The sequence below is a fragment of the Gopherus flavomarginatus genome, chromosome 18, assembly GCF_025201925.1.
Source record: "Gopherus flavomarginatus isolate rGopFla2 chromosome 18, rGopFla2.mat.asm, whole genome shotgun sequence".
In the NCBI taxonomy this organism is placed as follows: domain Eukaryota; kingdom Metazoa; phylum Chordata; order Testudines; family Testudinidae; genus Gopherus; species Gopherus flavomarginatus.
This window is the reverse complement of record NC_066634.1, coordinates 21,776,481-21,788,837: the sequence shown is the minus strand read 5'-3', so window position 1 is coordinate 21,788,837 and position 12,357 is coordinate 21,776,481. Positions and strand designations below refer to the sequence as shown.

The following is a 12,357-nucleotide window of genomic DNA, read 5'->3' as shown; positions in this document are numbered from 1 at the left end:
GTAGCTTTCTCAACCTTCCTCCAATCAGCTCTGAATGCGTTAAGTAACCCAGACAATTCGCACACAGGAATTTCTATTTGCACCATTTTTGGTGTCTAGACCGTTTCAGTGTCATTCTGTTGCATGTCATTCTGCTCTGGGGTTTTTCCAATAAAAGGGGCTCTGGGTCATTACAGGTTGGTGTATTGCTTACTAAAATCGTTCGGTGCAATATGGTACCTCTGGCCTGTTAGCAATAGCCTTATTTTATCCACTTCCATGTAAAAGGAGAGGAGGGAAAACCACAGGCAAGGCCTTGCTGGCACAAGGGACGTGTTACCCTGATCAAAACTCACTCACTGTCCATAATTAGAAATGATTAAAATATAATGAGCAAAGCTCTCGATCGTACCATTTAGCAATTCTGCACTTTTCTGCGACACGCACATTGAATGATCAGACCCAGTTTTTATTGGAATGGTGAGAGAGAGTTATGGAAAACACAATGACTCTTTTTGTCAGCAATTTTTTTGGTCATCTTTAAACATGGGCTTTGAGGGGCTTGTGGAAGTTTTTCTCCAACATAACTCTCTCTCACCATTCCAATAAAAACTGGGTCTGATCATTCAATGTGCGTGTCTCAGAAAAGTGCAGAATTGCTAAATGTTTGCAAATCCTTACAAAAAGCTTTCCCGTGTCGCATTTTGAGGCATGACTTAATTTAAGAACCAATTGTTCCCCACCAGACTAGTTGATCAAAGGTTCCATCTGGCCTAAAAGCATCCCAGATTTTCTGGAGTTCATCCTTCTGTCGCACTCCTCTGAGAGTCGGAAAGCACTTCTCGAACAAAGGATTTAAATTCCTGTATTCTTACTTGAGATTCTGCTACTAATGTCATAACCACATACTGCGCCCATCACCATGGTATCCAGTGCCCTAGATGATACAGGTCAACATTTTAAAAAGCAGCTGCTGATTTTGGCCCTGATGCTGCTGGAATTTTAGACATATGCTTAATGTCAGGCACATGAGAATTTGGTCTGAAATCAACAAGAGGAAAGTCAATAAAGACAAGTGCAAAGTACTTCACTTAGGAGGGGACTGGGGGAATCAAATGCAGCACCGCAAAATGGGGAATAACCAGCTAGGGCATTGTACTGCTGAAAAGGAGCTGGGCGATACAGTGGATCACAAACTGAATATGAGCCAACGCATTGCTGTTGTGAAAAACGCTAATACTGTTCTGGGGTGAGACATGGGAGGTAACGATCCTGCTCTTCTCAGCCCTGGTGCAGCCTCAGCTGGAGGAAGGTGTCCAGTTCTGGGCACCACACGGCAGGAAAGATGTGGATAAATTGGAGAGAGTCCAGAGGAGAGCAACAAAAAGGATCAAAGATTTAGCAAACCTGACCTGGGAGGAAAGGCAAAAAAATTGGGCATGTTTTGTCTTGAGAAAAGAAGACGGAAGGGGCACCCGATACGTTATGGGCTGATGTAAAGGGGACGGGGGTCAGCTGTTGCCCATGTCCACTGAAGGCAGGACAAGACGTAATGGGTGTAATCTGCAGCAAGGGAGAATGAGGTGAGAGATCAGGACAAACTTTCCAATTCTCTGGAGAGTGAAGCTCTGGAACAGGCATCCAAGGGAGGTTGTGGGATCCTCATCACTGGAGGGCTTTAAGGACAGTTTGGATCAGGGCTGACGAGGGGCGGGGGAGGGTGGAAGCCGGTACAAATTACTGGGGCCCAGCGGTCTGGAAGGAGGCCCAGGGCCTGGCTTTGTCGGCCTTGTTTAGCTGGTCCACCCTCGCTGGGGAACCTGAAAATTTGTTTTCACTGGGGCCCTAACCCATTCTCAGCGGCCCTGGGTTGGATAAAGCCCTGTCAGGGCTGCAGGGGGGCTGGGCTAGATTATCTCTCAAGAGCCCCTTTCAGTCTGACACCTCTATGATTCTGTGGTCCCTCCGTGACCGCAGAGAGACAATTTGCAAGCTTATGGCAGGGCGTATATCTAACCATTGCATCATTCAGGGGCTTTCGGTGCCTCGATCTCTGAGTTGCCATTGACCGGGTTTTATGCCTTATGAATAGGCTTGCATTTTAACAGTGAGGGTAATTACGCTTTGGAAAAATTTGCCAAGGGTCCTGGTGGATTATCCAGCACTGGCGGTTTTCTTTTTTTTTTAACCAAGATTAGACAGTTTTCTAAAAGATCTGCTCTAGAACAGATAGGTTTCATTCAGTGCCATGTACCGGCCGGTGTTATACAGGAGGTCAGACTAGATGATCACGGTGGTCCATTCTCTCTCTGAAATCTACAAATCGATGATTTTCTGAGACGCTGGGTTCTCCCAGGCACAGACCCCACTCTGTAGCTGTTAACACTCCACACACACAGCTGGGCATGCAGTTTGTTTTCCAGAGCTCTGCTCCCACAGATCTACCTACAGAAAAGGCCGATTTGCAAAACCTCGCAGCAGCTCCCACTGTGACACTCGCAACTGGATTTTCAGCAACACTCAGGACCCAACACCCTGAGCTGCTTGGAAAGACTAGCTCAAGGTTTCACAAGTCTGGCATCCAGCAATGGACGCACATCAAACCTTTCTAGAACCTATTGGCTGCAATTGACTAAGACGACAATGTTTTTTAAAAGAAAAAAATCATGTCTCTTCTTGTTATTTTTAAGTCCATTTCTGTTACCAACGTTTGCAATTTGATTGCAAGTCTTGCAATATTTGGTGTTTTTAATCCTCGAAGACCCAGCTCCAGGTGTCCCAAGATTAGGCAAGAACTTGAGGGGGTGCTGGAGGGGATTTTGGGGGTGCTGGAGGGGATACCTGCGGCTTCACTGTCGAGGTGGGGGGCCTTGTCACACTCCTTGTCATGGTGGCAGGGAGGCTGGTACAGGTCCAGAACGCAGTGCCAGGGCCACCCAGAGGATTCAGGGGGCCTGGGGTCTTCGGCGGCAGGGGGTCCTTCCGCTCTGGGACCTGCCACCGAAGTGCCCCGAAATCCTGCAGCGGGGGCCCCCTGCCGCCGAATTACCGCCGAAGTGGGACCTGCCGCCCCCGCCACCAAAGACCCAGAGCGGAAGAAGCTCCAGGGCCCCGCAAGAGAAGGACCCCGCTCCAGGGACCCCGAAAAACTCTCATGGGGGACAAATTGCCCCACTTACCCCCTTCTCTGGCAGCCCTGCGCATTGCCAGCCTGTCAGTCAGCACCTCCCTGCAGGCCTTTCCCCGTCTGCAGGGCAGGGAACCAGGGCCTGGCCCTGTCACCCATCCCAACTGGAGTCTGAAGCCCCACAGCGGGACAGGTGGCCCGGACGAGAGGCGCTTGCTGGCTCCGCTTACCTGGCGGGCCGGGCCAGGGTGGGCAGGATCCAGTGAATGCAGGGAAGGGACCAATCGGGGTGCGGCGATTGCTCTTTCTGAATTGCAGTGTCTGCACTGCAAAAATCCTGAGTATTTCCTCTTATTTGAAAAATCCGCCAGGACAGAGGGCGAAGGATCAAAAAAGAGGTCATGTCGGGGAAAATCCCGGATGTATGGTAACCCTAATACAGTTCTACTGGTGCAAGTCCTCGTGTGAATGCAGTTATACCAAGATAGAATTGCCTTTTATCACTAGAGATAATTCCCCTACCAGGATGGAGGCAGTGTGGCCTGGGGGATAGAGTAGTCCAGAGACACAGGTTCTAGTCCCGGCTCAGCTCCTAGCCCGCTGGGTGTCCTTGGGCAAATCAGTGCCCCTCTGTGCCTCAGTTTCCCCATCTGTAAAATGAGGATAATAATCCTGCCCTGCTTTGCAAAGAGCTTTGAGATCTGCTGATGAAACATGCTGTAGAAGAGCTAGAGGATATTGTTATACCATATTTCTACGACGACACGACAGCCGTTGTACCTCTCTGACTATGCCAGGGTAGTTAAAATTGGTCAACTTTTGTCTTTAGACAAATCATGCTCAATATCCTGATTTTTAGGGCCCAACTCGTGATTTAAAATGCTTGGGCTGGTAACGCTGTGCGTGTTTTAAATCCTTCTTCTACAGTTTGCCTCAATTGGAGCAGTTTTATCAGAGCAAGTCTGCACTACAATACTTAAGTCAACCTCGGTTACGGCCACCACAGGTATTAAATTGCTTCTGCTCAGCCACACGACTCTCCCTGTCTTGCACCGATTGAACTGTCAGTGTGGGGCATTGTGGGATGGCTTCTGAAAGGCAGCAACCATCGATGTAGTGTCAGTGTAGACCAGAGGTCCCCAACGTGGTGCCCGTGGGCGCAATGGCACCCGCCGGGGTGTCTAAGTGCGCCCGCATACTGGCTGGTGGATGAGCATCTGCCGAAATGCCACCGACATGCTGCATCATCCAGAGCGTCGCTGCCGATTTTCGGCGGTATTTTGGCAGCGACGCCTCTGGACGACGTTGCTTATTGGCAGCATTTCGGCGGTGACAACTATTGACCTTGCCGCTTGTCGGCAGAATTTCGGCAGATGCTCATCTGCTGCCACGGTCCTCCGTGGCTCGTCATCTGGCACCCACCAGACAGAAAAGGTTGGGGACCATTGGCTTAGACACTGCGTTGCGGATGTCACCCTAAGGGCTACGCCTCTCACAGAGGTGGCGTTAAGGCCGTGTAGTGGGCAAGTTAGATCAGTGGGAGTGATATTTCAGTCTAGCTATTACAGCGTTCAGTTGACGTAAGCTGCCTCGCATTATGTCAGCTGAGATTAGCTAGTTACTCTGTGTGATTCTGCCTTTTGTTCAGCACTCGGGCTCTCACAGCTGCACCACTGGGCCTGAAAGTTTCCTGTTTCTACTATAACAGTAAAGGGGAAAACCCTATTTTTATGACCATGGGGGCAGATTGTCAAAGGCCTTTAGACACTGTAACAGACCCAGTGGGGTACAGGAGTCTGGTAGAGGGGAAATATACTGGTCACTGGCTGAGTAGTTTTCTGTTCCCTGAGTGACCAGAGCAGGGGCTGCACTAGAGCAATCAGGAACCTGCTAGAACCAATTAAGGCAGACAGGCTGATTAGATCACCTGCAGCCAATAAAGGCAGGCTAATCAGGGCACCTGGGTTTAAAAAGGAGCTCACTTCCGTTCGTGCTGTGTGTGTGAGGAGCTGGGACCAAGAGGCACAAGGAGCTGAGAGTGGGAGGCTGTGCTGCTGGAGGACTGAAGTACAAGTGTTATCAGACACCAGGAGGAAGATCCTGTGGTGAGGATAAAGAAGGTGTTTGGAGGAGGCCGGGGTGAAGTAGCCCAGGGAGTTGTAGCTGTCATGCAGCTGTTTCAGGAGGCACTATAGACAGTTGCAATCCACAGGGCCTTGGGCTGGAACCCGGAGTAGAGGGTGGGCCCGGGTTCCCCTCAAACCTCCCAACTCCTGATCAGACACAGGAGAAGTTGACCTGGACTATGGGTTCCACCAGATGGGAAGATCTCTGAGGCAAGCAAATCCGCCAATAAGCGTAGGACCCGCCAGAGTAGAGGAGGAACTTTGTCACAACACCTGAAGATGCAGATAGACAGACACCTGAGGCGGGTTCAAAAGAGAATTAGGTACTTAGATGCTTTTGACAATTGTGCTAGGGGCCTGCCAGCATCTTTAGATGCCTAAATAATATTGACTAAAAGGTGCAGCCAGTTGTCTGCCTATACTTGTGTAGGGTGGGTTGATTTAAATCACCAAGTGGAATGCTGCATTTAAATCCTCGATTTGTAATCATCTCATCCATTCATGCTTCCTTTATTTTCTAAACAAAGGGACATTCTCGGTGCTTGATAGAACCATTTTAAAACACGTTGATTTACAAGGAAATGGAGCCTTTAAACTAGATTTGGTATCTTTTTGCTACGTACGAGCCAATATACCTATATTATTTATTTAAGCAATTATATAGCTTAGTATTTTCAGGTTCTTATTAGTTGTGCAGTTTTAGTATGTTGGAGAATGGTGAATGGTATTGCTCATTTGCTAGATAAATAATTTTTTTTGCTCATGATTTGTCAAACTGCATTAGGATGGTAACTGGAATGAAATTAAATACACCCAACAGCCTATAAAATTTATTTTTATTAAATGAAACAATACCATAATACAGTACATGACGTATTGTGCCATATTTATAAAGCTTGACCTCAAAAGTTAACTGCTTTTTCCCTTGATTCTTTCTTTATATGGAAAAGCAGCCTTTAACTCGGTAATTTTGATCGAGGCTTATGGATTCAGCATATTTCTTTATTTTTTCTGTTTAAATGTTTGAAGAGATTATAAATTTAGGCCTTAACATATATTTTGCATTTAAGTCAAATTTCATTTCAAACAAGCTTTAATAAAATCTTATTGTAATTGAAATTAATAAAAATCAGATTATTTTAATTTTTTCCAAAAAAAAAATCATTTTTTAAAAACCATCCTGCACTCAAAGTTTGTTCTTATTTGGTCAAGAGACCAAATAACCAAACTTGGCTCGATTTATTGTCTAAGGACAAAGTAGTGCAATACGAAAAGAGGTGTGTTCACCTTACACAAAAGGTGTGCTTCAAAGATTTGCATGTCAGTCTGATTTTTACAAGTTACAGAACTCTGTAACCATCGCTAAAATCCAACCCACCAGATTGTAACAGTTCCGTAACTTGGTTTTGTTCTGCACTTCACTTATTTCTGATCGGGATACTACCTTGCAAAAGAGTTGAGCGTCAAGGTAAATCCTTCCCCGTGCTGGGACACACGGTTCATGTGTCTTGGCTTTGACAGGCATCCTATTTTTAATGCCAAACCTGGCCTCAGCTTTGCAGCATATGATGGGATACGTTACATGGGTGAACAGAATTGTGGGGAGAGCATAATATGTAACTTCCAAATACTTATATGCTATATTAGTAGGAGCACTGCCAGCAGAGCGAGGGAAGTGTTTATTCCTCTCTCTTCAACATTGGTGAGGCCTCATCTGGAGTATTGCATCCAGTTTTGGTCCCCTCATTACAGAAGGGATGTGGAAAAATTGGAGAGAGTCCAGCAGAGGACAATGAAAATTATTAGGGGCCTGGAGCACATGACTTATGAGGAGAGGCTGAGGGAACTGGGATTGTTTAGTCTGCAGAAGAGAAGAATGAGGGGGGATTTGAAGCAGCCTTCAACTACCTGAAGGGGGGTTCCAAAGAGGATGGAACTCGGCTGTTCTCAGTGGTGGCAGATGACAGAACAAGGAGCAATGGTCTCAAGTTGCAGTGGGGGAGGTCTAGGTTGGATATTAGGAAATACTATTTCACTAGGAGGGTGGTGAAGCACTGGAATGGGTTCCCTAGGGAGGTGGTGGAATCTCCTTCCTTAGAGGTGTTTAAGGTCAGGCTTGACAAAGCCCTGGCTGGGATGATTTAGTTGGGGTTGGTCCTGCTTTGAGCAGGGGGTTGGACTAGATACCTCCTGAGATCTCCTCCAACCCTGATATTCTATGTTTAATGTATGTTAATAATGTGTGCATAATGCTTATTAACATGGTGTATACTATGCCTAATATATATATGGCTAACAATACCTTTTTGATGCTCTAGCCAGTCATCTGGGATTTGGGGTAGGGGTGGGGCGGGGGAGTTGTCTGCCCTATTGGAGACGTTACCAGCTTGATTTTTCTAAGCTGACGAGTTCTGGTTTGAGAGACTGGGACGCAGGCTGGCGGATGCTGAGCAGAGAGGAGATGCGCGCTGTAGATCCGCACAGAGTGAGCAGTCAGGCCAGAGAGGGCGGCCCCAGTTGGAAGGAACTCCCTTTAAACATCTACATTGTTTCCTTTGCCATCCCTGTGCCAGCATGCCCAGCCTGTCTTGCTGACCATCTTTCGCTGTTTATTTCGTCTGCATCTCCCTAGCTGTCGTCTCCTGTCTTATACTTCAATTGGAAGCTCGCTGGGGCAGGGACCATCCTGGTTGTTTGCTGTTTGTACAGCACCTGGCACAATGGGGGCTAGGTTCGTGATTGGGGTCCCATAAGATATTTTTATTGCTATTAGGTGAATTACGATAGCATTCAAGTATGGACCAGGATCCCCATGGTTCAAGCCCTACTGTAATACACCTAATAGCAATAAAAATGTACAGCTCCTAGAACCATAGGGCCCTGCTCCATCACTGGGGCACCTCGGCAGTACCACAGTCCATCTGATTATTTTAATGGAAGCCGGGTACATAATTCCCCTAGTCTGCTTGATTCAGCCAAGGTCACACAGCGAGCTGGGAGGAGAACCCAGCAGTCCTGGCTGTCTGTTCCTGGCTTCCACCACTGGATATTACAGCTGGTTCCAGCCTCCCTGCTCAGTCTTGATTCCCCCTTTTAACCAGGTGAACAGGGGCCATGGGCCATGACCTCACGATACCGCCCACATATCATCTCCTGGTGGTCAGGATTTATTCAGGCCCTCTTGCCGCGGCCACGTAATCTCGTGTCCCCCCACCCCCATCACTCACACTGTTTTGTTTTTTTTCTCTCTGTCACAGTAAGAAATCGGAGCCGATCTTCTCCCGTGCCCCTGCTGGGTACCCCAAAGAAGGCCCCTATCGCCCTATTTATATTATCCCGGATCAGACGGAGCCCTGCATCTTTGCCACCGAGGTAATGAAGATACGCGGTGCGCTTGCGGCCTCCCCCCACCCCCTCTCCCGCTCGTTCCTCGCCACCCCTGCCAATCCCTAACCCAGCCAGTCCTGGCACGCGTGCTTTATGCCACCCCAGCCCCACCCCGAGCCGCATGCCCGCTCCTCTGGGGAGGTGGGGGTAACATGCATGACCCCAAGGTGCATGACGCTAAGACCAGTGTGTGTGTGCGGGAGTGGGCGGGGGCAGGAGGGTGATTGCAATGGGTAGGAACTGCCAGCAGTGTCTACCCATGGGGGAGGCAGGGGGCTGTTGAGGCAGCTTTAGAGCAGCTGCATTGCATGCTGGCAGCAGCGCCTCCTGCGGGCGGCCGTGTATAAGCTCATCACTTTCCTTTCCAGGTGTTTTTCGGGCAGAACGCAAAGCCGGCTGCTTTTGCTGAATCCCGTGGGTCGGGTTGGGATGGCTTGGAGCAGCTGCAGCAGCAGAGCTGTGGTACCTGGGGTGTTATACCCCCTTAATGCCCCCGGGGGGCACTGTGGGGCGTGAGCACTCACCTGGAACAGGTGCAGTACTGGAGATAGGGTAGCTGGGGTGGTGTATCCCCTAAGGCCCCAAGGGGGTGCTGTGGGGAATGAGCACTGGCCTGGAGCAGGTGCAGTACTGGAACTGTGGCATCTGGGGCCTTATACTCTGGTAATGCTCAAGGGGGCGCTGTGGGGAGCAAGTGCAGTAGTGGAGCTATTGTAGCTGAGGGCGTTATATCCTCATATTGCCCTGTGGGGAGTGAGCACTCACCAGCACCAATCTAGCCCTTAAAACACCCCCGTGTGTGCACGTGCGGGAGGGGAGAGATGAAACCACGCCGGCTGATGCCAGAGTTGCAATGGGAGACGCCACGCCAAGCAAATGGGGGGCAAGGTGGGGAGGGGGTGTCTACCCAGACTCTGTGGCGCAGAGTGTTCCCTGATTGCAGGGTGGCCCCTGGTTTTTCAGCACTGAGCGATGGGTGCAGCGTGCGTTCGTGTGGGGGCTGCTGATAAGAAAACGGGGACTGTGCTGGTGCAGGGGGGGGGAGTAGCACCCGATTCGCTGATCTCTGGTGCCGTCCTTAACATATAAAAACTCCCGCTGGCACTGCACTGCCATCTGCTCCAGCATGGGTTAGGTGGTGCTGAGCGCCTGTCCGGGAGCTGGCTGCCGAGAGAGAGGGAGAAACCCAGTGAGAACGAGGGGCTCTCCTCCCCTCCCCTTTGCAGGGAGGCAGCTGTGCCGATCGGTTGCTGGGGTCAGTTCGGGGAGACCCAAATTCTTAAAGATCCCTCAAGGCAGCCGGTGATGCGTCCCGGGGTCCCCAGAGCTGTGTGGCAGCTCGCTTCCACCACCCTTTAGCGTCAGGAAACTTTGTCTGTACTTGCTGGGGGAGTCACCGGCCACGGGCAACATGAGCACTCCCTGCTTAGCCAGCTCAGGTTGGCACCAGGAAGATGCCCGCTCCCAGGCTTCCCCATGGCAGGCGCAGCCCCTGATCCACTGGGCAGAATTCACAGATCGGCTGGTCCCAAAGGAAACAGCACCCAGCTTCACCTCCAATCGTTGCTTCACTTCCAGCCCTTGGGGATTTGCAGGGTGAGTGTAGCTGTGTGGGTCTCCGGCCACTGGAGAGACGTCCTTGTTGGAGAAAGAGACCAGCCCTTAAATATGTTTGTAGTGAAATCAAGAATCCGTCTGCTCAGCTGACGCCAGGAGAGCAGAAGTCTTGGAAACAACTGGTTACGGGTGAAATAAAACCTTCACCCGCCTGCTAGACTGAACCAACAAGCTACAGTCTCATCTAACAGACTTTGAGTGAGCAAAACTTCTCCCGGCTGGACTGGCCGTGATCCCTTTCTAGTGAAACTGGGTGCACATGTAGCTGCTTAAATATCATCCTTATGCACCTCTCGCGCCGGTTAGGACGACCAATGCGTTACTGCTCATGGGAGGGACCTTCCTTTGCCACCTCTTATGCTGACTTCAGACTCAGCATGTCCCTGTAGGCCTCAAGGGGTCCCTGAGTCCCTCTGGGAGTCTGGGTTCATTCTGTAGGCAGGCTCGGTGTGGTGCTGGGGATTATGGAGCCTGAGCCAGGCTGGGTGGGTTTGCAGCAGGTGCAGCTGCACAGCTGTGGTAGCTGGGGCATAATACCCGTGTAAGGCCTCCTGGGAGTAACCTGCCCCAATTATTAGCTTTTGGCAGGGCCCCCCCAGGCCTGGTGGGGTGGGGCATTGCCATAGCCAGAGGTGTCCTTGCTGGGCTGCTCCACCCCAGGCTGCATGGGAAGGGCTCTGGGGTTCCTCCCTTCAATCTGGGCCCAGCAGGGACAGGGGTTCTGCTGGTATCGCCAGGGGCCCAGTGGGGGAAGCACCTCCCTGGCTTCCAGCAGCGATGCTCCCTGGTGGGTTTGTAACTTGAGCTTCTCTTAGCATCTCCTCCACTCAAATCCAGCTGGGATCTGGGTTGCACTGGAGGGGACTCAGCAAGGAGCCCAGGGCACTCAAGCCAAAGAGTCCAGCAGGGCAACGAGGGGCGATTGCGGCCCTAATTTCTTCGTTGAGGCCGGCCCACGTTTCTTGCTGCTGGGAGAGTTCAACCAACCAGCCCCCAGGAGCCTGGGGAAGCCTGGCTCTGACGAGGCTACCCCTGATTTACCCCAGCTGTAAAGGAGTGGATCTAGCTCCGGATGCAGCTGATGTCAGCGGCACAGGATCGGGCCCCGACTGTGGTCAGAATTGGTCTCTGGCTACCCCCCACCCACCCTGCAATCCCTTTGTCAAGCTGTCCTGTAGTGGCTTAGAGCATGATACCAGCCTCAGTGCAGGCTGTTCGGAACCAGGGCACAAGCCCTGTAGTGATTGTGATTCTACCTTTTGGTCTCGCCAACCAACTATCAAGTGTAATTCCTTAGGCGCTGTAACGGTCTTGATATGGAGTCACAGACAGTCCCTGTGGGTTCTCTGGTCTCTCTCACCCTGCAGGTGCACCTACCTGTGTGATAGATGGCCCCTGACACCAAAAATCCCAGCAAAATTCAAGTTACTCCCAGTCCCCAAGGACCAGTCACTTACTCCAGATAAATTGCGCGTTAGATCTTGCACCCAGGACAATGCTCATAGTTTATTACAGGACTGGCTAGCGAGAGGTTTATTACATGGGAAAAGGAAATGAGCGAGTTCTTTACGAGGTTAAAGCAGGTGAACATACCACACATGCAAGCGAGTTCCAATCTTAAATTTCAAAAAGTAATAGCAGCTCCTATAATAAGCAAGTTCTGTGTGTTCTTTGGAGCTAACTTAGGCTAAACACTGCGGATCTCTTGCTTATGCCTAGTCATCCTTTTTTCCCAGAGTCCAAGCCATATAAAGATCCAATTCCTTCTGATTAGGGTTTTTTTTAATTCCCTTCCCCGCTTCTGCTCTGACCTGCAGACTCAGCTGATGGGAGGAATCCACTTGCACATCTACTCTCCTCCCCTCTTAATGAAGATGAAACAACAAAATCTTTTGTCCTCTTTAACCTTTCACAATAGTTCATCTGCTGTGGCTGGTGTTCCTTGTTGAGCAGGACATAACGCCTTCAGCTGGAGACCAGCATTTCACACTAGTTAGTGTCCCTCTCCTCTCTGGTGATTTACAGAGGGGTATAATGCGAACGCTCAGATATTACCTTACCACGGGGGACACAGATGTTATAAGTGAGATGGATGCCGGCAGCGACTCACGAGCATTCCCT

At 50.2% G+C, this 12,357-nt stretch overlaps 1 protein-coding gene across 1 annotated transcript in view; it reads left to right on the top strand.

The window, feature by feature from the left end:
- DLL3 (delta like canonical Notch ligand 3) overlaps positions 1 to 12,357 on the top strand; it is a 309,516-nt gene that overhangs the window by 149,620 nt on the left and 147,539 nt on the right. Inside the window, exon 8 of the mRNA XM_050928471.1 lies at positions 8,490 to 8,604. Within this exon, the coding sequence (XP_050784428.1) occupies positions 8,490 to 8,604 (115 nt within the window). The remainder of the gene's footprint in view (positions 1 to 8,489; positions 8,605 to 12,357) is intronic.